This window comes from Chelonia mydas, chromosome 20 (assembly GCF_015237465.2).
Source record: "Chelonia mydas isolate rCheMyd1 chromosome 20, rCheMyd1.pri.v2, whole genome shotgun sequence".
NCBI classification, from domain to species: Eukaryota; Metazoa; Chordata; order Testudines; family Cheloniidae; genus Chelonia; species Chelonia mydas.
In genome coordinates this window covers 18,489,195-18,514,098 of record NC_051260.2, presented here as the reverse complement: position 1 = coordinate 18,514,098, position 24,904 = coordinate 18,489,195, and the positions used below count along the sequence as shown (strand labels likewise).

General features: G+C 53.8%; 1 protein-coding gene across 2 annotated transcripts in view; it reads right to left on the bottom strand.

Moving 5' to 3' along the window:
* Nucleotides 1-20,965, bottom strand: part of LOC102943652 (LIM homeobox transcription factor 1-alpha) — a 65,831-nt gene extending 44,866 nt beyond the window's left edge. The window contains exons 1-3 of one of the 2 annotated variants that reach the window (XM_007065063.4): nucleotides 20,102-20,965; nucleotides 17,927-18,007; nucleotides 8,451-8,637 (exon numbers count right to left, since the gene is read on the bottom strand). In XM_007065063.4, the coding sequence (XP_007065125.4) occupies nucleotides 8,451-8,637; nucleotides 17,927-17,984 (245 nt within the window). In that variant the 5' untranslated portion in view covers nucleotides 17,985-18,007; nucleotides 20,102-20,965. Of the gene's footprint in view, nucleotides 1-8,450; nucleotides 8,638-17,926; nucleotides 18,008-19,182; nucleotides 19,966-20,101 lie in introns of those variants that run through there. The other variant, XM_043533041.1, reaches the window with a different exon arrangement.
* Nucleotides 20,966-24,904: the final 3,939 nt, after the last annotated feature.

Sequence of the window (24,904 nt, the reverse complement as noted above, 5' to 3'; positions counted from 1 at the left end):
AGTTCACATAAGGAGGGATATGTGCCAGACGGGTCTCCCCTTTGGGTCAACACGCTACAGCCATGGTCTAAACTGCTGCCCATGGTGACGTTGGATTCTGCAAACCAGATCAGTCCCTGGCCAAAACACTGGGGCTGGGTTTGTGCGTGTGCGTACATGTAAGAAGGCTAAGAATACAAACACGGGAGGACAAGATTTTAAAAAATGAGGGTTGGAAGTTAGACTCCTTTGAAAATAGCAGCCTGTGAGCCTAAGGGTGTTAGGGTAAAATCTTCAAGAATGCCGAAGGATTTCAAAACCACTTAGTGACTAAAAGAACAGGAGGACTTGTGGCCTTAGAGACTAACAAATTTATTTATTCGGATGAAGTGAGCTGTAGCTCATGAAAGCTTATGCTCAAATAAATTGGTTAGTCTCTAAGGTGCCACAAGTCCTCCTGTTCTGTTTGCGAATACAGACTCACACGGCTGCTCCTCTCAAACTTAGTGACTAAGGAGCCTAAGTCTCATTTTCAGAAGTGACTTGGGGCACCAAACTCCCATAGACTCCTTTGAAAATCCCATGCATGAACCATTATTTAGGCACCAAAATAAGCCTCTAAGGGTGAATTTTTCAAAAGCACCCAAGTCCCATTGTCAAAAAAGTCTGTTTCCTTGAAAGCCAATGCTCCGAAGTGCCCAAATCTCTTGAAAAGGAACTTGGGTGTTTTTGAAAATTTTACCCTTAGAGGCTTATTTCAGTTCCTAAATAATGATTAACAGATGGGATTTTCAAAGGCATCTATGACTTTGTTGCCCAAACAGCATTTGAAAACACCCCGTATTTAGGCACCTAACTCAGGCTCTGTCTAGAGGATGAAAAAAGTGTCTTAACACCTTTAAAGTGCTGGTCCTGGTGTAGCCTAGGTCCAGATCCGCACACAGTGTCTGTACTGGTGTAATTATGTCAGCTAGGGGTGTGATTTTGACCTAGAGAGTTAGACCGGTACTACCCTAAGTGTGAATGCAGTGATAAAGGTACCTCACACCTGTATCAGTTACTTCCTTTCTGGTATAAGAATAACCTACACCAGTATAAACAACTTTACCAGTATCACTGCATCCACACTGGGTGAGCGGGTTGTTCCAGTGTAACTGTACCACTACAGTTAAAAATGCATAACACGCGTGTGCAGGTAAGCCCTGAGCTAACATGGTTTAAGCAAACATCGTTTTTCTTCACTTACACAGGGCCCCTGTAACCTGGTTTCAAAAGCATGAAACACAACAACCGAGCTCAGCAACTTCCAAGGAGCTCAGCCCTTTGGAAAGTCACCCTCCGTGTCCAGGCGATGGCTCTATGAGCCTATCTTGGCCTCCGGGTGAATATCACCCCAGTGCATAAGGCAACATGAGGCCTAAACATCTCTGAAGTCCCTCCCTGGCTTCCAGTGCAAGTTCAGGGCTACAGACTGCAAGTGTTTTTGAGCAGGGACCAGCCTGTGATGTATCCGGCAGAGCTGTGGGCTCTGTGAAATAAAGCAACAGCAGCCAGCCAGAGGAGGTGATGGAGAATGGGTGGCACAAACTGTGAGAAGCTGATGTTAACAGTGTCCCCTTACATTGAGGAATGGCCAGCTGCAGCAGTTTCTGGCTCGTGTCTGATGACTAACCAACCCTGGGAAGTGGGCAAGCCCTGGTATTTTTATTACTGTCCCTGCTTGCTGCCAAGCGTCTGCGTCACCGGCAGGGAGGCGGCTGTGTTCTCTCTTCTGAAGCGCGGAGGAGATAAGATTGGACCGTTAAGAAAAATCTTTAAAGGCGGCTGCCAAACTCCAGGAAACTTTACAAAGCACCATGTCTCCTTCCCAGCAGCCTCCCCAAACCCTCATGTGCCGTCTCTGTATTTCTTTTCCCAGCAATGCCAGCTGCCAGAGACCTATCTGTGCGGAGATAGACGCTCTCATCTTTCACAACAGCACATGCTCCCCCCAGCTGTGGATCGCAAATGCCGCAAGACTAAGCACACCCTGCCCTTGTGCAGGAGGTGACCATTCTTATCCCCAGAGCACAGCCAGGAAACCAGTCACAGAGACGGGACCTATTTGCACAAAGCCACACAGGAGGCCTATGTTTGGAAAGAGAAACCCAGGAGTCCTGACTCCCAGCCCACCCTCTAACCTAACCACTAGCACCCACTCCACTCCGAGAGCCAGGAAGAGAACCCAGGAGTCCTGACTCCCAACCCTGTCCCTGCTCTAGCCACCAGACCCCACTGCTTCTCCACCTTGCATTTGCCCTGTTTCTCCTGCTGATTCATTCAGTGGTGTTGTAGCCCGGTCTTTGTGACATCATGAGCTGCCATGGTGACACTACCTGATGTCACAAATTCCAGGCTGAGCTGCAAGGTTCATGACATCCCCAGTTGACATCACAGATGCCCTATTCAGCTGGTATGTCCAGGCCAATTCCAAAGGAGAAGCTGTGGTTCACACAGGTACCCCAAGTCTTGACAATGTGGCCGAGGAACGGGGCAGAGGGAGAGTTCTAAGTCATTTTGGTAACTGATTGGGTTCTTAAAGTTTGGCCGAATGTCACCATGGTTATTTCAACTCTGGCCTCAGGAAATAAGGAACCTATGTAAGCTCTGAATCATCCCCCACGCTGCAAGGGAGGGGAGAGCCAAGTGTCCGCCCAAAGCAGCTGCAATGCTTATAGCCGTGATCAAAGTGCTCCTCACAGGGAGATAACCTCCTGCAGGATCTCCCCTGACCCGCTCCATGGAGCTCTGCCACTTGGCCAGCGGGAGGAGTCATAAGGCTGCAGCTTTGGTTAATCATTCAAAGCCCCGTTAGGGATGAGCAGCCCCTCTCCTGCCATCAGGTTCTTCCAGCTTATCGCTGTTCCAGACGTGTTGAAGGAAAGGGAGGTAGGGGCAGCAGGACTGGGAACATCCTATGCACCAGCTCCCCAAAGTACCCTCCTTCAAGAGCCAGAGCCAAGACCTAACAGAGCCAATGGCCTTTCACCCCGCCCCACCCCCACTTCCCCAAAAGAATAATACATTTTGCAAGTTGCATGCATGGTGGCTGCCAGGTCACGGTGGGTAATGGACTGGCCTTGACTAGCAGCATCAGGGTCAGAACTACCTGTGCCTCGTCTCCTCTAGGATTTAACATGGAGATTGCTAAAGTAATGCAACAGCACCCCTCTTTGTAGGCCCAGATTAACCCATGTGCCCTTCGTGCACTTTCACAGGGACCCCGCCTCAGGGGGGCCCCCGACCACTAGGGGAAAGAGCCAACTGAGCAGCACTGCAACCCCATGCAACAGGTTGCAACAGCCACTCACTCAGATTCGGGCCGGCTGCCTCCCCTGCCCCCATCAGGATAGACGGCAGTCTGGCCAAACCTGAGGGGCGTGGAGCCATGCAACTGCAGGGGCAGGCATGGGAGTGCGCTGTGCTGGGCAGCCAGGTCTGGGGGAGCTGCCCTAGGCTGGGACAGGAGAGGTGCGCTGAGCCGGGAAGCGGGACGGGTGTGCTGGAGAGTGGCCAGGAATGTCCCAGAACTAAGTGATGGGCGGGGGTGAGTTGTAGGGGGGTTATGGGATGAGTTGGGAGTGTTGGAGGGCTGCGGGATTGGGAGAAGTGGGGGATGTTGGGATCGGGGGATGAGACGTTGGGGGCTGCCGTGATTGGGATGTATGTCAGGGCCGCTGGGATGTGTGTGTGTGGGGGGAGGTCATCAGGATAGGTGGGGGCTGGTGGAGGGTTGTTGGGGTATATGTGGGGTTGAAGAGCCATTTGGGGGCCCATGTGGGGATGGGGAGAGAGGGGAATTCTGGGGTGGGGTTGGTATGTTTGGGGGGGCACTCCCTGTGCAGGAGCTCAGTGCACTGTTCGTGCCATGCAGGGCTGGCAGCCCCTGGAGCAGCCCTAGTTTGAGGAAGGTGGGGGCCCCACCCATGTCCACAGGGCCCAAAAACTCAGGGCTTGTCTTTTTGCAGTGCGGACGTGGCTACAGATGGCTGTGTCCCAGCTGGACCAGTGTGTTAAGGGAAAGGAGCAGAGTCCCCTGCATCCCCTTCATACCTCTGTGCTGCTCTTGGTTGGCAATTCAGGAATAACCCCACCCTGTGCCCCCACAGCTCACCCCCTAACTCCTTTCCAGCCAGCTCCCGACACCTCAGCCTGGCCAGCCCCAAGTTCTTCCAGACTGCAAGAAATTTAAATGCACAAATTGCTAATAATCTGGAGCTCAGCCTGAAACCATCACAACAGAGACCGCCAGGGATCCAGGGGTCTCCCTGGGGGAAGAGAGAGCAGGTGCCACCTTGCTTTCCAACCTCCCCTGCTACAGAGGAATTCGGTCCATCTGAATGAAGCCAGGCAAGACATCAGGATCCTCCTTTCCATTTTACAAATGGGTAAACTGAGGCACCAGGTGGGGGGTCACACAGTAAGTCAGTGGCAGAGCTGAGAATAGGACCCAGAGTCCTGACTCCCAGTCCTGTGCTTACACCACAACACTATCTTTCTTCTTGGTTAGGAAAGTCATAGAAGCCTCTGGATGGCGTCAATGAATTATTGAAAGAAAAGGAGGACTTGTGGCACCTTAGAGACTAACTAATTTATTTGAGCATAAGCTTTCGTGAGCTACACTAGCTCACAAAATCTTATGCTCAAATAAATTGGTTAGTCTCTAAGGTGCCACAAGTCCTCCTTTTCCTTTTGCGAATACAGACTAAAACGGCTGTTACTCTGAAACCAATGAATTATTGAGTTACTATTTTTAAAAGACAAGGAAGAAGAGCTTTGCCATTCAGGTACTGGTAGTGTTCATTTATACAGCGGTAGCTGCTAGTAGCCCCAGCCACGGACCACGACCCCACTGTGCTAGGTGCTGTACATTGTTTAGTGGGTGTATTACGGTAGTGCCTAGGTCAGGGGTGGGCAAACTTTTTGGCCTGAGGGCCGCATCGGGTTTCTGAAATTGTATGGGGGGTTGGTTAGGGGAGGCTGTGCCTTCCCAAACAGCCAGGCATGGCCCACCCCCCATCCGGCCCCCCTGCTTCTCGCCCCCTGATGGACCCCCCCGGGACTCCTGCCCCATCCAACCCCCCCGTTCCCTGATGGCCCCCCAGGGACTCCTGCCACATCCACCTCCCCTGCTCTCGGTCCCCTGACTGCCCCTGGAACCCCCACCGCTAACTGCCCCCCACTGCCCCATCCAACCACCCCCTCTCCCTGACCGCTCCCAGACCCCTCACCCCTAACTGCCCCCTGCCCCTAACTGCCCCCCCCACCCCATTCAACCCCCCCTCCTTCCTGACTGCCCCCCTGGGACCCCTGCCCCCCCACCCCACCCCCTGCTCCCTGTCCCCTGACCATCCACCGCCACCCCATCCAACCCCTCCTCTCCTTCTTGACTACCCCCCTGGGACCCCTGCCCCCATTCAACCCCCCTGTTCCCCGCCCTCTGACCGCCCTGACCCCTATCCATGCCCCTGACCACCCCCCGAACTCCCCTGCCCTCTATCCAACCCCCCCGCCCTGCTCCCTGCTCCCTTACCGCGCTGCCAGGAGCACCTGTGACTGGCAGCCAAGCCGTGCCACGCAGCACAGAGCACTGGGCCAGGCCGGGCTCTGCAGCGCCCCGCCCAGGGCATTGCGCCGCGCAGCAGTGTGGCTGCTGGGGAGCGGGGACAGTGGGGAAGGGGCCGGGGGCTAGCCTCCCGGGCCAGGAGCTCAGGGGCCAGGCAGGATGGTCCCATGGGCCAGGTGTGGCCCGCAGGTTGTAGTTTGCCCACCTGTGGCCTAGGTGCTCCAGCCATGGACCATGCGCTAGGTGCTGTGCTAGGCGCTGTACATTGTTTATTAGGTGTATTATGGTAGTGCCTAGGTGCTCCAGCCACAGACCATGACCCCACTGTGCTAGGGGCTGTACATTATTTATTAGGTGTATTACGGTAGTGCCTGGGCGCTCTAGCCACACATCACAACCCCACTGCGCTAGGCGCTGTACAAATACAGGAAAAACGTATCTCTAGAGGCTGTCAAGAACCCTAGAGCTTGGGTCCTGCTGACAAAGGTGGATCGGCGGTAAATACTCGCCTACAGACATTTCTGAGCCAACTAATAGCTGGATTCCTCTTGGTGCCAATTGCCAAATTTATTCCCTTTTTGTGTTTCCATTTTCCTCTTTTCGGGTTCCAGGTTTATTTAATATTAGGAGAGAAAAATCTTTCAACGGCTCTATTAAATGGAGCTCAGGTTCTATCCCTAGTGTCTCTGGGCTGGATGGTGGGAGCAGGAGTTCTGGGGGAAGGAGGCTGTGGAAGGAGCTGCAAAAATACGGGTGTTCACAGGTGGGCCAAAGTGCAAATCCCTTATTGTCATGGTTTGGGCTTCTGCCTCCATTACAAATGTACAAATACAATTTCAAAAACAGGCTCTCTCATCCCAGATTTGTTTGGGGATGTAACATGCAGAAGTGGCTATTTGGGACTGCAACACACAGCATGCGAAGTAACCCGCAGACAGACGGGAAGGCTGCTTCACCAGCTACCTGAGTTTCCTTGAGGGAACTGGTAACATTTTAACTACACATTTGTGATAACAACAAACACGCTTTCGTCTGGCAGAAACGCCATCTCTGCTTCCAGATACACACAATACAGCTCCTGCCCGAACTGGTTCCTACTCTGGCACCTATTTTAATCTACAAAATGTAAAAATAACCCATAACCAGCCTAGCAGAGCAGCCCCATTCTGTGCTCCTGGAGCCCTTGCCAGCCACTCAAAACAGAGTCTATAAGTAACAGTCCAGGTGGCTCTACCCCCTCTCCATAGGGGGGAGACAAACCAACTACCATCAGGCAAGCAGAGCAGAAACACAGCTCAGTGCCCTCTCCAAGCTCCATTGCACTCACCAGGAGCCGGTGCAAACAAACAGATCTAGCAGCCTGCCTGGAATGTCGATAGAACGGTGCCATTTTGCACCACAAAGTTGGGGATCAAATTCCAAACCAGAACCTGGTCTCCTCACTGGCAGCTCCCTCCCTTTTAAACTAAGGGAACTCCATGCACTTCAGCTCCCGCAGGATGGCACAGCTGCACGCATCCCTGTCCCTCCCGGCTCTTTGGAAGATCTAACTTTCCCCTTAGGGGCAGAACGTTCCAGGTCTTTGTTAGTAGCTGTCTCTGCTCAGATAGGCAGGGCCTGGGTCTCTGTTGCTCTGGAATCTCATGCTATCACGCCTATGCAAAATGCTTCTGTTCCGATCTGGAACCAGGCACAGAGCCACGGAGAGCCAGCTGGTTACTGTGCATGGTATTCTTTAGTACCCCGTCGCATCTCTCTCTCTCTGCATTTGCAACTCAGCAACAGGCCTACAGCAGAGTTGCACTGGCAAAGTTCTGCCTTCAGTTGCACTGGTGCACGCCCACTGATTTGAAGGGCACTGAACCAGTGTGAGTCAGGGACTCCTGGGTTCTAGTCCCAGCTCCATGATCCTGGTCAAATCACGACCAGCCTCTGTTCCCCTACTACCTTGTCTATCTTAGAGCTGGTCGAAACTCAGAAGTTCCATTCCCCAGGAAATTCTGACATTTTAAAATTTCCTTTAATCCTAAATTGGAACAAAACATCAAGATTTCAAAATTCACTGTGAAAAATTTCCATTTTGGAAACATTTTGGAAAGATCAAAATAACCTTATCAAAGTGCTTCATTTCAGCCGTTCTATTTTAGAAACAATAAAATCAAAATGAAGTGCTCTGATAGTTTTTCTATAAACATTTTGACAAAGTTGATACTGTATGTTGCCGTGGATGTTTCGACTGTGTTGAATTTGCATTTTCCAGTGGAAAACTGTCCCACTGGAAAAATTTTGACAAGCTCTATTCTATTTAAGGCAGGGACGGTCTCTCACTACAACAGAATCCCGATTTTATGCACACCAATCTTACGAACAATAAGTTACACCAACCATTCTTCCTTCCCTTGTGGAAAAAAATACATGACACAGTGAAAGTCATGGTGAAGATGTCGACATCCCTTCACAGTCCAATACCTTGAGTGCATTGGAAAGTGCTTTGCAGTGGTTTGAAGGGCAAGCAGAAAGTGATGCAGTGCTCCATACTGCAGCTTATGCACTGAACCTGCTGTAATGTTGATATGTGCGATTTTATTATCTCCAATTACTTGATAAAATAGGGGTTCTGCTGTTTGGGTCTGTGCAGCACCCAGTACAATGGGCCTCTAGATACTACTGCAATATACATAACCTGATCCTACACGTCCTATCCCCTGCTGCATATCATTACAGTCATTCCTTCTTCACAGTCCATCTCCAGGAATCCATCTCACACCTGTTCTCTCTGCTTGGCTTCCCCCTTAATGGCAGCCTCAAACACAATAGCCAGAGCTTGTGACGTGGGGGAACCAAACTCAAAGCCAGAGGCACTTACTTCTCATAGTCATGCTTGCAGTACAGCTGCCGGTTGCGACAGTAACAGGTGCCCGACAGCGGCTGCAGGCAGGCGGCACACTTCACACAGCCTTCGTGCCAGGAGCGCTCATTGACTCGCAGGAGGAACCGGTCGGAGATGGGCATGTCACAGCCGGCACAAACCTCCCGCATTTTGGAGTCTGACCCTGGCAACAGAGAAAAAGGCAAATGAGCCACACGAAGGAGGACTGGTTTCCAAATGGGGATGTGTGCTGCTCAGGCGGAATTCACCCCTGGGGAGGAGACCCAGCACAAGGCCTAGGTGCTGCTTAAATCCGGCTTCAAGGGCCGAAGCTGGATTTAAGCAGGGCCTAGGCCTCACGTTTGTGCTAAATCTGTTTTTAGAGCCATGTGTTACTTGTGTCAATTGCTATACGTGCACCCAGAGAGAGAGAGAGAGAGAGAGAACATTGTATTGGGCACATATTTTTACAATCTTATAAATAAGTAAAAAAGTTTGTCCCACAAAAATATATGGCATCTACAGGATTGGTTTCTAATTTCCAGGTAGTACATTTTTAAAAATCCTCTCCCCTCCCCCGCAAATCCACCACTCAGGAGAAATATAGAATGCAGAAGACCATCCCCTCTGGACTGTAATAGCTAGATCTTCAAGTGTACCCAGCGCTTACACTCAGGACTTGGTAGTCACATAATACCAGCACATTGGGGCTGAAAATGCCCCGAGTGTCACTTGCACCATTGGCAAGATTTTCCCAAGTGATCTGCTCCCAGCAGCTCCCACCGTTTTCAGTGGTGATGGGTGTGTGTGTGTCTGTCTGTCTGTTCGCCACAGTTCTCCATGGCGTAATATATGCACGCTCTGTTGTTCTCAGGGATGCATGTGTGGTTGCTCTCTGCTGTTCTCAAGAGGAGCTGTTGGATGCTGAGTACTTTTGACAATCTACAATAAGAGTTTGGAAAGAGGTCAGATTTGGGTCTGAACAGCCAGCCTGTGCCTCCCAGGTGTATGCCAGATTAATCCCAGTCAGGGGGATGCGGTGCTAAACCAGTTAAAATAGCGAGAGCTCCAGAGACTTAGATTTTTTCCCCTGGATGTTATCATCACATAAATCTATGGCTACCCTTCAAAGGCTTCCCTGCGATAACTCCAAGGTAGAGGCGTGCGCGTGGGTAATAAATACGCTATCTGGCGCATTGGATCTGGGCTGTAGGCTGAGCCAGGCAGGTACGAAGTACCTTAGCCGAGTGCACTGTCTCCCCACCCATCATGCTGAGCTGCTCAGGTTTTTAAACCCTTGATTTGTCCTGTCCCTTCACCAGCCTCTTGTTCTTTTATCTTCCTTTGGGCAGGCTCGTGGGGCAGAGCTCACCCAGAGCCTACTGCGGGCGTGGGAGAGGTGCCAGCTAGTCACATAGGTGACATTTACCCCTTTTGTAAGGGCTTAAGTGGGGCCTAGGCCTCATGCTGGGCCCTGCCCAGGGGCAGGGGTGGGGCTAGGGCCTTTTGCTGGGACTGCGGGGTCAGACAGGCCTGATGGTGGGCCCTGCCCAAGAGCAAGGGTTGGGAGCTAGGCCTTGTGTTGGGGCCTGCATGGGGGACACGCAGGTGTCTAGGCCTCCCGCTGGGCCCTGGTCAGGGTGAGTTTTACCCCATGTGAGCACTAGGGATGTTGCAGTCATGAGAGAACTGGCGTGTCCAACAAAGAAAGGCCACAGAATTCCCTCCTCAGAGATGCTCTTTGCCCCTCTCATCTGGGGACGCGAAGCAGCCCTGCTTTGGAAAGGGGTGCCATGCGCACAGCGTTGGGGGAAGTGGGCTGTAGGATTTCTAGGCAGTCTGCAAAGATAGAAGGGAAGAGTTGATTTTCCAGCCTTGCAAAACTTACTACCTAGGGGATCTGCGAGGCAAGCAGGGACACTAGGCAGCCCTGGTCACGCACCCTCCAATAATAAAGGTTCTGTGGGTCAAATCAGCCCCTCAGCAACACCTGTGCAGGACCCTTGCACTCAGCAGAGTGTCACAATTCAGTTTTCTGCAACGGGTGTGACAGAGGACAGAGCCTGCCCAAGCAACTGGCTCTCTAACTAACAATTCTGATGATGTATGAGCCAGGCTCGAATCCAGGAGCCTGATTCCTTGGCCCCTCGCACCTCCTACAGTCACTTTCTGCAGTGTAAAGTGAGTATAAAAAGTTACTCTCCCAGTATGGTAGCGTTCTACGCTCACGTCTTTGCACTGGGGTAAATCACAGTACCTGGTGCAGGGTAATGGAGAATCAGGCTCTGTGCTTTACAGATTTTGCATCATATCTTAGACTGGGAAGTCTCTGGGGCCCAGCCTGGTCTCTGTTATTTGTTTGTACAATGGGGCCCTTAGGTGTTACTGCAATAGAAACAAACCGTAGCTGTGATTCAAAGGCAGGTGCTGGGAGAGCCCTAACCCTGCGTGGCCTGACACTGCCCTTGCTCTGTCCCAGCCTCTGTCGTTAGACAATCATTTCCTGCTGCATCTCGCTGCTTAAGCAGGATTCTTTACTACGGCAGCAACAACCTCTGCTGTCTCCCCAGCAGGCTCTCACCAAGCCACTTGCTTGCCAGTATGCAAGAAGATGGGCAGATATTCTTGTGGCCTGGGAGAGGGAAGTGAGAGCAGGGGAAGCAGCTCAATTTGATGGAGGAATATCAGTGCTGGGATGGTTTGGGAAAGTGGCAGCTAACAGAAACGCAGCCCTGTTCCTCTCCATGGCTTCCTGAGCTCTTTTACTGTCTGTATGTTGGAGTCCAGCAGTTCAGGATCTCCCCAGATCAGTGCCTAAAGTAGTCTGAAAAAAGGGTGTGTGGGAAGTCTAACCACAATCTGGGAGCAGTAGTTTTGATGAGAACTGGTCTACACAGACATCCAGGAAAATTAATCCAAATTAACTAAAGATGTGAATCTGAAGTGGCTTAGTTAAACCACATTGAATCCCTGCGTGGATGCTGTTATTCAGAATGGAACTGGCCTTAATTTGGTTTAGTGAAGTGAATTGAGTTAAGATCACTTTAACTTTGAATACCAGCATCCACACAAGGATTTAATTAAGTGTAACGAATCCACTTCAGTTTAACCCTTTTAGTTAATTTGCAACAATTTCCCACTAAGTGACCTGGCTTGATTTATTTGTATGTATTTATTTTTGCCAGGTCTGCTCCTCCCGGAGAATTCCTCCCACATACACTGTAAACACTGCCCCAATGCTTCTGCCACTGTTGGGGGCATGAATCAGGGTTCTAGGAAGCAATGCCTCCTGCCTCTGGTTTCTCCTGGAGCATTACTCACTCAGGCTTGCTCTGCTTGTGTTTTGTTTCTGTTCTCTCCCCTGCTTTAATCTTTATGTTTTCTCTTACGTCTCTCTCTCTCTCTCCTGCCTCCAGCTCCTCTTACCCCAATTTCTTGCCCCTCCCACTGCCTCTTCCTTCATACTTCCCCCCCTTTCCTTTCACCAAACTCCACATGAGAGGAGCCTAGAAGTGAGTACAGTTAAGCATTCATTGCATTTCAGCAGCACAACCCTACAGAGCTCTGTGCACCTGTGGAGAGTCCAGGGCTGGAATAGCAGGAGAGCTGGGGGTCAGGATTGAGGGGCATCTGAAGAGTTAGGGGGAGGAGCCCAAGGCTGGAATAACAGGGGACTGTGGGTCAGGATTCAGGGGCAGCGGAACAGCTGTGTGTGGGAAGCGCACGACTGGAAGAGTGGAGCAAAGTGTAGCCATTTGGAATCTGTGGAGGGGCAATTTGTAAAGTGTCTGCCTTCTTTATGTCTAGTTGTAGCAAGAGCTAGAGTCTTTCACGAGTACCAAACCCACATACAACGGCAAAATGGTCCAAGACACGTGCTTGAGCTCAGCCCAGCCCAGTTCTGAGCAGGCTCAGACAAGGCAGCTGCTAGGATCCTCTTTAGCGCTAAGCTACTGGCCCATCACTAGCCTTTAAGGGTACCCTTATCATTGTTACATAAAACCAGGAGAAATCATTCACAGTAAGTAACATTAATTGGGTTCATCAGGGCTTATTACCGTAGTTGGCACCTTGGGAGACTGAGGATCATGAGTGAAGGCGGCTACTCACCCCACTTGCTAGCCCCTGTTAGATTTTGCGTTCAGACTCACTAGGACCTGAGCCAGCCCCCTCCGCTGAACTGCTGCCTGCCACTGCAAACAAGCTGCCCATACGATCCATTCCTGAGCAGGGCTGCCCGATCGCGGCTCTGCCAGCATCAACTGACATTCAGAACTACGCCAAGCCCTCGACAGCTTTCAGATTCAAACACATTCTGAACTAAACCCTGGGGCTTGCAAATCAGAGGACGGGGCCAGCTGGAGCGAATAAAACCTATAAACCCTCCCCCATCCCCTCAGCATCCAAAGGGAAACATCTTGCCCACGGAGTAATGGAGGTAGCATGACCTAGTGGGGTGAGCACTAGACTGGACTGGGACCCACAAGATCGAGGTTCTATTCCCTGCGATGAATGGTGGCAAGGCATTTCCCTTCCCACCCTGTGCTGGTCTTGTCTATTTAGCCCATAGGCTCTTTGGGGACGGGACTCTCTTACCAAGGTCTGCTCCACACTCGCTATTTGTAGCAGCTAGGGGTGTGACTTCTTACTGATAGCGTTATACCAATGCAACTCCTTGGCTGAACACAGTTATACCCGGATAGCTTACTTCCCTTCCCTTCCCTTAGGGAAATAGTGCAAGGTGTATGTCTCTAACAAACATATAGCAATATAGGTGCGTGTGGGGTGTAAACACACCCTCCCGAACAGGGGGGCTGGAACAGTTTTTATAGTGGGGGGTGCTGAGAGCCATTGAACCGAACTGTAAACCTTGTATATAATGGAAACCGCTTCAAGTCATGGGGTGCTGCAGCACCCCTCGTTCCAGCACCTGTGCTCCCGAAATAATATATGTCAGTGAGCTCATTTTGCCAGGGAAGAGGATAAAAGACCAAACAAGTGACAGATGCTAGCCGCTTCGCCTAACACACCATGGGAAGGCCATCAGATAGCACAGGGATGAGGCAGGTGTAAGAACCTACACCCAGCTACACCTGCGTACGCACATGTATGTTGTTAGAACTGCACCCAGAAGGGGGGCTGCGCTGCTTCAGCTCACCCAGGATACAGTAGTTAGTGCAGGATAGTTAAAGCCACACGTCTGTGTATAGGTGGGTCTCCCTGTCTGTGCTGCTGGGACCGTTCAGCGCTACTGTAATACCTATCATGAAAAGGATTCTCTGTAAAGGTCACCCAGTTCTACCGTAAAGCCTGTAAGAACGTAGCCACTTAATAATGGCTCTAGAGCATGGCAGTGGGAGATTGGATGGGTTTTTTTACTAGATGAAGTATGATCGCGTGGTTTGTCCCGTGAGCTTTGTTGCCTGAACTCACTGTCTCTGATCCTGCAATAGGCACTGTGCAAGCAGACCCCTGCAGGGCTTAATTTGTAAGGAAAGAGGTGCCGGGGCTCAAACAATTTTTTTACATTCATAACTGACACAGCAAGTCCAGAGGTGCCGGGACTATGAACTGCCAAGCCCAGAGGTGCCGGAGCTCAGCCCTGGCACAGATTAAGCACTGATACCCTCACATGGCATGACTGGGACTTGAGAGTATAAACTCTTAGAGCCAGGGCCCGTGCTGTATGGAAGGGGTCTAGAACACAGTGGGGGCTGCTGCTGTAATCCAATGAATTAATAATGGTCCCTCCCCCTCCAACTCATTATTGCTAGCACTCCCCTTAGCTGCACTGGGCCTGTCAGCCTTGTCATCACAAGCAAGTAAATTCAGTCAGGACAAATTCACTCCAGGTTGCAATGGGGGAGTCCTAGCAGCCCAAAAGAATGTGGGAGGGAGGGGCTATGATTTGTGGGGAGGGGCTCTTTTTGAATGATCAAATAAGTTTAAAAAAGAAATCTTTAAAATTGTTTGCTTTGTGCTTGTCTAACTTGAAGACACCTTTTTCTTATTCAAAACACTCGACCAGCTCAGAAGAGAGGACCTGATGCACCTTTAGAAGAAAAACAAATGAAATGCAGCCACAAAGCTCTGAGCCGCTGGACCTGCTACTGCCAGTCATGTAGGACGGAGCTGCAGCACTTCAGTACCAGACCAGCTGCAAGAGCGCAGTGAAACTGCACAATGCACACCGAGAAGCATTAAGGCCTCAATTCAGCCGAGCTCTAAAGCGCCTGCTTACTGTAGGCATATGCTTAAGTTCCATTTGACTTCCATGAGACCTAAGCATGTGCCAAAAAGTTAAGCATGTGCATACCTACATTGCTGAATGGGGATGGATTTAAGCAGCTGCCTAAAATGAGGTACATGTTTACATGCTTTGTTGAATCAGGGCCCAAGGCTGCTTATCCCTAAATATTCAAAGAGACACCTAAGGGATTGGGGGTAGTGTAGACAACACTTTGCAGGAGCGGGGTCAGGCTCAGGTCTAAACCCACACAAACAAGGAAGGTCCCATTTAAAGCAGAAAGGGCAAGGCGGTGGTGTTAGTTTAGTGCTTGCCCAGTAGGGGTCAGGATGGGGTGTCAGGGGAGGTTCCCTGTGGTTTTGTGGGGAAACGTGCCAGCCTGTTCGCGATACTCACCGGTCACTAAGGCTGAGGGATCTCGTTTCGCCTACTTTGGAACTGACAGACACTGTGGATTTGAAAGCTTGGCTCAAACGCACAGTAGGGGCTTGTCTTCACTGCAGAATTAGCTCAAGAGTTGCCCCTAGCTTGAGTCCTGTCCATTCAGAAAACCCTCTTAACTCAAGTGTGGCAGGACTTGTAACTCAAATTGGCTGGCCTGTCAGCTCCTCCCCTGCTAACAATCACACAGTTCCAGTGCCAGATTGCTGTATGGCTGCTCTCACTCACGCTAGGCTAGGAGCAGAATTAACTCAGGTTTCGATAAATCTGAAGTGAAGACATACCCAAGGGTTCATGTCCCACTCAGGGGGGAGAAAGAAAAATTTTAATGAAAAAATAGCTGCCAGGGTTGGATTCCCAAGGGCTCAGCACCCACAACTGGGGACAGATTTTCAAGAGCTCATTTCCCATCCATGCACCTAAATAGAGACCAGATTTTCTGCTCAGCTCCAAAAGTGCCCAGGCTGGGTTCCTCAGAAAATGTGGCCCATGGTCTTTGTCTGGAACTGGTTGGAAAAATGGATTTTTGTGTTCCCATGGAAATATTTGACTTTTCATCAAAACTCCAAAATCTGTTGGTGGTGGTTGGTGTTTTTGTTTGTCTGACAAAAAGCAAAAGTTTTCTGTGGAAAGGAGATGCTGTCCACATACATTTTCATTTGGTCAAAACCCCAGTTTTCTGTCCAATAACGGTTTCAATGCAAGATTTCAAACCAGCTCTGTTTTCGTCCCATTAACTGTATAGTGTGTAACTTTCTGTGGTTGGGTTTTGTGGTGACTGCAACCCCTTACAAAAAGCATAAGCTTCCCCGTTAGGGGATTTGGGGGGATTCTTTAATACTTAAATAGCTTTTGGGGGGAGGGAGTAGGAACAGATATTTAAATGAAGAACAAAGGTATGTGAACTTGAGCTAGCTCTAAGAACTAAAGAGAGCCACAAAACTTCAGATGCTGCGAGGTTCCCCCTCCTTGTTCAAAACACACTTTACATTAGATTATTAAATGACCAAGTGAGCCTGTTGCCAAGGATTACGCTATGTGGAATGCCACAGAGCCCTGCCCATGGCCAGCCTGTATTGTGATTCACTGACACTGGCCATGCGAGCAGGAGAGCTCAGGGCACGGTCAATAATTCACACCTGGAGTTTTGTTAGGCACAAGGCCAAGCACCCAGCAATAACTTAAGAAAACGTAAAGAGAACAATCCAGTCGCGGGATGGAGGATAAAAGATGTGAAGGGTATAAGTGAGAATGCTGCTTGTCTGTATAACATCTAATCCCTGGTAGAGTCACAACCTCCTCAGAAGGGGCCGGACTTGAAACTGGAAGTAAACAAGCCTCTGACATTTTGGATCCTACCAACTGCAAGGCTTTAAAATTAAAGGGTAGAAAAATGCAGCCGTTTGAGTTAAAAACATGAGATTTTAAAATTCTTGTTCCTGTTCTGAGCTGGGAACTGACAAGATGGCAAATGAGTTCCAATCAGCAAAATGACAGGTTTCAGAGTAACAGCCGTGTTAGTCTGTATTCGCAAAAAGAAAAGGAGTACTTGTGGCACCTTAGAGACTAACCAATTTATTTGATTAAATAAATTGCTCAAATAAATTGGTTAGTCTCTAAGGTGCCACAAGTACTCCTTTTCAATCAGCAAAATGTGCAGCATTAATTTAAAGGGCAAACTGCTTTCAAGAGTCCCATTGCAATGTAAGTTTGTCGATTCCTTACCAAATTAATTCATAGATTCTAAGGCCAGAATGGACGTGGTCATCTGGTCTCACCTTCTGTGAAACACAGGCCACAGGAGTTCCCTGTGTCATTTCCTGCTTTAGGGTCCAATAACTGGGCTGGATGTAGAGTAGATCTTTTAGAAAAATCCCATCTCGATTTAAAGATGGCCAGTGATGGAAAGTCCCCCACAACCCTTGGCAAGTTGCTCCAATGGTTAATCACCCTCCCTGTTAAAAGTGTGCACCTGGTTTCCAGTCTGAATTTGTCTAGCCTCAACTTCCAGCCATTGGATCTGGCTACAACCAGAGTGAAGAGCCTTCTATTATCAAATTTCTGCCCTCCAACAGATACTTGTGGACTCGCATCAAGTCGCCCCTTAACCTTCTCTTTGATAAGCTACCGAGAGGAGTCTGTCCGGAGGCAGAATTAGCTCCTTTGGGGCGCACAGCTGGAATATTTTGGGGCTCCCCCTTACCTCTCCCCCACACCCTAACAAAGATGAATTGCATTATTTTCACAAACCACAAAATCCACCAACAGAAGACATGGACATTTGTTAAACACTCCACATTAAATAATGAACAGTATTTGCGGGTAACACTAAATCAGGGGCGCGCAGGCATCGCTTAGTCAGTCTGCCTTACCCCCCTGCCGTCACAGATCTGTAGAGGGGTAGCCCTGTAATCACCCTCCTATCCCTTCTCTGAGCCCTCTCCCCTTTATCCGCATCGCTCAATTCGTGTGGAAAACACTCAGGCCCCACTCCCAGACTTGCACCAAACTAACCGGCTGTGTGAACTCAAAGCCACGTAGTTCTTTCAGCGCCAGTCTGTGTGTAGACAAGCAGCGGTGCTGGAACTAGGGGGGAGCAGTAACAGCAAACACCGAATCCATCAGCAGCACCCGTGTAGACAAGCCCCGGCTCTATTCTACAGCTCTGGGTTGAGGCGGGGGACGCCGGGCAGTCAGCAGCGATGGGGGGCGACCCAGCCAGCCCACTCCCTGCCCGGGGAGGAGGGTCTGTCTCTCGGCTGCCCCAGGCCATACAGACACTCACCGAAGCCCAGCACCGGGGTGGCCTGCTGCAAGCAGGATGGTGCCTCCTCGGTCTTCATGCTCCAGCCGCGCTGGGGAGAACCTGGTGGGGGAGAGACTGGCTTAGTTCTGGCACGGAACTGGGACCCGGAGGGGTTGCCCTGGGCCTGGGGAGGGGTCAGGTGCCCCGGGGGAGGGGGGCATGGGAACCTGGGGCAGGGAAGGAGGATCCCCTGATCTGGAGGGGAGGGGGTTTCTCAGCTGAACCTCCCGGGGTGGGAGCAAAGCTGCAGGGGGAGACCCGCAGGAAAGGAGGCGGCGGAACCTAACCCCGAAGTCCAACCTCCCCAGCCTGTGCGGGTCTGTCCCCCCGTGGCTCCCATCTGTCCATCCCCACCGCCCCTCCTGTGCCCCACCTGCCTGGCCACGAATCTTCTTTTCTGTCCCCCACAGCTCACCATGTCCCCCGGTCTGTCCCCCACCGCCCTGTATCCCCCCGTCCGTCCGCCCCTTCTCCCACCGCACACGTTAGTCCCCTAATCTCTTTACATTATTCTGGGCAATAAAGAACCTCCCCCGCCACCATTATCGACCTCCAGGCTCCCCGAGCCCTGTGGGGGGAAGAGCCCCCAGAGGTTACCCCGGTTCAGCCCCCCTCCCCGCCCCGAGTGAGCCATGGATCGGCCCCGGAGATAGGGGAGTATCGGGGCCGGGATGGGGTTGATTGGCGGGCGGGGGGAAAGATGGGGTGGCTGGTGGGGTAGGTTACAGGGGCAAGTTATGGGGCAGGATGGGTTCGTTATGGGGCGGATAATGAGGGTTAAGATGGGCTAAATGTGGGGCGGATAACTGGGTCTGACGTCGGGCGGGTTACCGGGGTAGGATATGGGGCGGGCAACGGGCTCGGACGTGGGGTTCTCTGCCCCCAGCCCTGGGGCGGGGAGAATCCCACCCCCCGTTTCCGCCTGTTGCTTTAATCCCCGGAGCCGAGCTGGGTTTTTACCCACCCCGATCCCTGGCGGGCAGCGCCCCGCGGGCGGCTCCTTCCCCCGCCGGGGCTCGCTGGGTTCGGCTCGATGCCCGCGGTTCTGGTTCGCGACCCGCCCGGCGCCGCTGGGTCAAGCGAGCCCCGCGGTGCCGCTTTAATGGAACCACAACGAATTCTCCGCCCCTGGGCCCCGGAGCCCGCTAGCCCCGGCCGGCCCCGGCCGGGTCAATTCCCCGCAGCCCCCCGGCCGCCCCCCGGCCCCCAGCCCCGCTCCCGCGAGCCGCATTCACCTGCAGGCGCGTCCTTCCCCTCGGTCCCGCAGCCGCCGCTCTCCGGAAAACGGGGCCGGGCCGGGGCCGCGGAATCGGAACCAACGAAATTTCGTTCGTTTCTCGGGTTAGTTACCCCAATACCCGGCGCTTTGGTGTCCTTCGTGCGGAGCTTTCCCGGGCCCGCGGGCTTCGCTTGTCGCCGCAGTAATTTCGGGGCGAGCCCCGGGCCCCCAGCGCTCACGAGCCTGCCGGGTTTCAGCGGCCGAAGCCCCCGGTTCGGTCCCGGCTCGGCTTGGTTCGTTCCGTTGGGACTTGCCCGCAGACCGGGGCGGGTCGCTGCCTGCTGGCGGGGGCTCTGGCTGCGCGGCGGGCCCCGGTTCCGCATGCGAGCCCGGCTTTGTCCCTGCTCTCCGGGCGCAGGTGGGACCCCGGAGCTCTAATAGCGGGGGGTGAGATCCTGGCTCCCTCCAAGTCCAGGGGAGTTTCTGCTCTTGGCTTCCCTGGAGCGGGAGTTCGGGGCTGCTCCGCCCGCGTGTGCAGATTTACACCCTGTTCTCCTGCAGGGCAGCCCCCCCAGCAGGGATTTCTCCCCCCGGCACCGCAGAGAGACCAGAACCTGCCTGGGACAGACGGGCGGAGCACGGAGCTGGCTAGCGCCCCTCACCGCTGAGCTGGGGCGGCGGCTGCAGCCTTGGAGAATTTTCAACCCCAATTAAGTGCCAGGGATATCCACGCACCGCAGGAAAATTGGGGGACGGGGAAGGGATTGCGCCCAGCCAGGAGGGGAGCTGTGTCCCAGGGTCTCCATAAACCATGGATAAGTTGGTACCTCCGAGCTGAGACCTCCGCCCCATGGGTATCCCTCCCCGCGGCCCATGCACCCATCCCCGCTCGCAGCGACGCGGGGAGGAGAACAGACAAAAATCTCGACACCTACCAGGCTTGGAGGCTTGCCCAGCGCGGGCTGCAATGCCAGAACCAGAGACTTCCCCGGCCGCTCCAGCTGCGAACGGGGGGCTCCTATTGTCTGAGGCCAGGATCCAGGGGGAGAAAGTCGCGCTGTTGCTCCCAGACACAACAAGTCCATGCCCAGCGCCCGGCTCAGACTGCCAGGGCTTCCCCAGGCCCCGTCCGCCTCCGCCTCCTCGCCCCCACCCCCAGAGCGAGCGAGCTTCAGAGGCCCGCGCGTCCAGGGGTCCCCAGCGAGCCTCGCCCACCTGACTCTGCAGCCCCCGGGGTCCGGGCTCCGCAGGGGGCAACAGGGAGACCCGAATTCAAGGAGTTTTTAAAGGCTGTTCCTGGGCGGGGCGTTTCCTATCGGTCCGAGGGGATCGATCACACGCATTAATTCGAAGTGAAGCCGGTGTCTCACACAGAACTGGAGCGATAGGGGTTAATCGCTGGAGACCCAGGCGCAGATCTGCTCCGGGGCGGGCAGGAGGGTGAAGGGCCCGCGGTGGAAGTGGGCCTCTGGCCAGGCCCCGCGGGAGAAGCCGGGGTCGGGTTATACAGACCGGCAGCCAGTCTATAGAGACCGGGGCAGGCCCAGACCGGGCATTTGGTTGTGGGTTCCAGGGGCAAGGCGCGGCGAGTCCCGGGCTAGGGGCCGCGCTGCGGTACCCGTCGGATTCCCGTGGGGTCACCGCACCAGCTCCTGCCGGGCGTTATAGTGCGACTGGGCCATATCCCGTCCTGGGGAGTCACCCGCAGCGAGCAGCCAGCGGAGCGGGCCGGGGCCTGGGGCTAAGAGCTGGCACCTGTGGCGAGACGGGCCAGCCGGGGTGAGGGGTCTGAGTGTCTGTGACAGACCCCACGTGTGACCGCGACCCGGGGGCTGCTCCGAGCGGGGGAGTGACCGGTCAGCTCAGGGCCCAGACGGCGCGGCCCTGCTCCGTGGCTGCCTCTCGCCGCAGCTGCTGGAGGGGCAAAGGGCAGGATCCCCCATAGGCATGGGTAGGGCCCGAGCCCAGCGGCCGGGCGCTTTGCGACGGTCGTTACGGGCCGGATCCGATGGGCTCGGGTTAATCCGGTTTGTGTAACAAACCGAAGCTGGGTAACGCATTAAAGTGCCCGAAACCGGATCTACACTCACCCCCCCCCCGCATTAACTGCCCCAAACCGGATCTACACTCACCCCCCTCCCCGCATTAACTGCCCCAAACCGGGTCTACACTCACCCCCCTCCCCGCATTAACTGCCCCAAACCGGGTCTACACTCGCCCCTCCCAAGGCATTAAGTGCCCCAAACCGGGTCTATTCTTCACAGGGCAGAGACAAGAACCGACCGGGAACCGGCCCAGCAGCGGGTCCCGGGACCTCCCTCCTGTGGGGGGGGGGGTCGGAGCGGGGGGACCGGGGCAGCTCGGCGAGGGGTGTCGGGGGCGCCCAGGGACGCGTCCCCGCGTCTTGGCTCTGGGGTGTTTAGGGCGCAGCCACATGAATTCCCATGGTCCATTCATCGCAATTAGCAGCCGCAGGCCCGGCTGGGCTCAGACCCGAACTGGGGGAGGGCGGAGGGCTGCGGACCCTTTAGGGCTGCAGGGGGCACCGCCCCTCCCTGGTGCCTGGGCTGGGGGGCTGAGCAGTGAAGGCGGGGGGCAATGGGGTGCAGGGGATGAAGGGGTGTGAGGGCTGGGAATTGGGGGTGCAGGGGATGGAGGGGTACGGGGGATGGTGTGGGGGGAGTACGGGGGGATAAAGGGATGTGGGGATTGCGGGAGTGTGAAAGGGGGTGCAGGGATGAAGGGATGTGGCGGTTGAGCAGTGAAGGTGGGGGGCAATGGGGTGCAGGGGATGAAGGAGGCTGGGGGGCTGGGCATGGGGGTGCAGAGGGATGAAGGGGTGTGGGGTGGTGAAGGGGATAAAAGCGGGTGGGGGGATGAAGAGGGTGGGGGCTGGGCATAGGAGGTACAGGGGATGAAGGGGTGTGGAAGGTGTGAGGGGATAAAAGCAGGTGGGGGTGATGAAGGGGTGTGGAGGGTGTGAGGGCATGAAGGGGTAGGGGGGCTGGGCATAGGAGGTACAGGGGATGAAGGGGTGTGGAGGGTGTGAGGGGATAAAAGTCAGTGGGGGTGGGGGGATGAAGGGGATAAAAGCGGGTGGGGGGGGGATGAAGTGGGGTGTGCCAGGAAGTGGCTGGGAGGCTCCAGGGTTTTTCTTGCCAAAATTTTCTCACATACAAAAAAACCTGAAGAAAATTCTCAACAGCGAGAAAGCCCAGAACCGCTCCCACCCTGCCCCCTGGACCTTGCCCCATCATGCCCCCTCAGATTCCTCCCCCCCCCCACTGGGGGCGGGGTGATAGCTCAGTGGTATGAGCATTGGCCTGTTAAACCCAGGGTTGTGAGTTCAATCCTTGAGGGGGCCATTTAGGGATCTGGTCCTGCTTTAAGCAGGGGGTTGGACTAGATGATCTCCTGAGGTCCCTTCCAACCCTGATATTCTATGATTCCCCAGAGACCCTTCTCTCTGTTTTATGGATTGGGGTTTTACCTGGGATATAATCGGGGGCCCTGGGACCCTCTCAGGGGAGGGGGTGGAGGGTGGAGCTATAACTGGCCTGTGGGGATGTCAGATGCCCCAGGGTGCACAAGGCCACCTTACTGGAGCCCTTATTTCTGGTAGAGAAGTAACCGTGCAGCCCTGGGTCTCTGCCCCAGCCTGCTGCCCAGGCCGGGCTGGGAGGGGCCCCCTGCACCTGGCCAGCTGGGGGACCTGACCTGCCTGAGGCTGCCCAAGTGCAACAGGTGTGTGACTCTTCTTAGGGGCTCTCCACCCCGGGACCAAGGCCCTGAAATGTCCCTTGGGCTGCGCACCCCTGCAGCCTGGGCAGCCTTGTCCAGGGTGCAGCAGTGACCCCAGCCCACCATTTCCTGCCCCCCGCAACCTGTGCTTAGCCAAGGCTGGCGTTGGGAGACCTCTGCTGCCCTCCTCAGACATTTTCACCCCATTGTTTAATTAAATCTAAAAACAAATACAGTATGTTTGGTTTAAGTAAAAGTTTTAGATGTTTTGGCAGCAAACGTGTGTGTGTGTGTGTGTGTTCGTTCGTTCGTTCGTTCTCTCCCTCCTGTTTTGAGTGAGGAAGAAGGGAGGCAGGGTGGAGGAGGACCAAAAAACCCAAACCTGAATTGTTTTGAGTTTTGTTTTGTTGAAAATTTTCCCAAAAAGTTTGGGTGAAATTTGCCTGTTTCTTTTTTAACTTGTCACAGCCGATCCTGCCCGTTCTCTGACTCGCTGTAGCCCCCAGGTACTTTCCTAGTCCCCCGGCTAGAGTTCCAGCCATGGCCTTTTCGAGTATGCTTCCCCTGGCAGTTGCAATGCATGCGGCTGCCAGGCCTTGGAGTGCAGCAGCTTCTTGGCAAAATCTCTCCCCAGGCAGCCGCTACAGATGAAGGCGCTGAGGTTTCTAACATGTGATCAATCTCGTGTAATGGCGGCACCGCGGAAGGCCCTGCTGCCGGAGGAGGTTCTGGCGAAGCGCAGCCCACTTCCCCTCGCTGAGCAGAACCCTCTCCGCCCCGTGAGTGATGAAGTGTGTGGGGAAACCTCAGCACTCTCCATCCAGTCCCACCTACTCATGCTAGGCCCTGCCAGAGTAACAACAGGCCCCAGCTCCCCAGACGGCCTCTCTCCACCTTGAAGAGACAGAAGCAGATTGACCCTCTGAAGGTCTCACCTGTGTACAGGAAGCACAATGCACTGTGCTTCTTGGAGACTCTGACAATGGCGCCCGCCAACCACTCCCAATCCCCAGCCTTCTGGGGACTCACCCGTATAAACTCGCTGGCGAACGCTGTCCACCAATGAAGCGCAGAGGAAGAGCATATCGGCCCCCTGGGCTAGAGCAGCTGCCTCGGTATTTAACATGTGCACCAAGCCCCCTAAGTGTGCATCCTCCCCAACCCTAACCAAGCTAAGGGGTGTAGAAAGTGGCTGTCACCTTTGTATCCATCCCAGCTACCCATCCCTAAATGGCCCCCTCAGGGATTGAACTCACAACCCTGGGTTTAACAGGGTGGTTCTCCGTGTGCTCAGGGTCGGGGCATGGCAAGGCGCAGCCCACTGTTTGCTTTTACTCTCAAACTCCAACTGGAACAAAGGCGACAGACTTGTCTGCAAGATATTCTTGCTCCAGGAGAAGGATCCGACGCAAATTCTTCACCCTGGCACTTGAGCCTTGACAACAGCTGCCTGTGCCCCAGCCAGGATTAGAACCTAGCTGCTCTCCAGAGGCCTCTCAGAGGGAGGCCTTGTTTAATGGCTGGGACACTGGGCAGAGCCAGGAGACCTGAGTTCAATTCCCAGCTCTGCCTCTGACTTCCTGCGTGACGCTGGCATCCTCTCTCTGGGCCTTGAGTTTCTGTCTTGCCCCTTTAGACTTCCAGCTCTGCAGAGCAGGGACTGTGTCAGGTGCAGCACAAGGGGGCCCTGCTACCATGGTACACAGAAGAGCAGGACACCGCCCCAGCCTGGCTCTGGGGCTCTCTCTCACTCTGTGCTTGTACAGCGCCTAGCACAGTGGGTCTCTAGGTGCTGCTGCAAGGGGCAGGCCCAGCCAGAGCAGCTTAGATTTATGCCAGGGTACATGACTGCCGCCCCAGACCGTCACCAGGAATACAGGCTTGGGCCCTAGGGGTCTTTGTACATCAGAGATTATTAATTTGTTTTGTACACAAGAATCTTTTGTACAGCATCCAGGAGTCCTGGTCCTGTGTGGGGCTCCGAGGCGCTCCCGTAA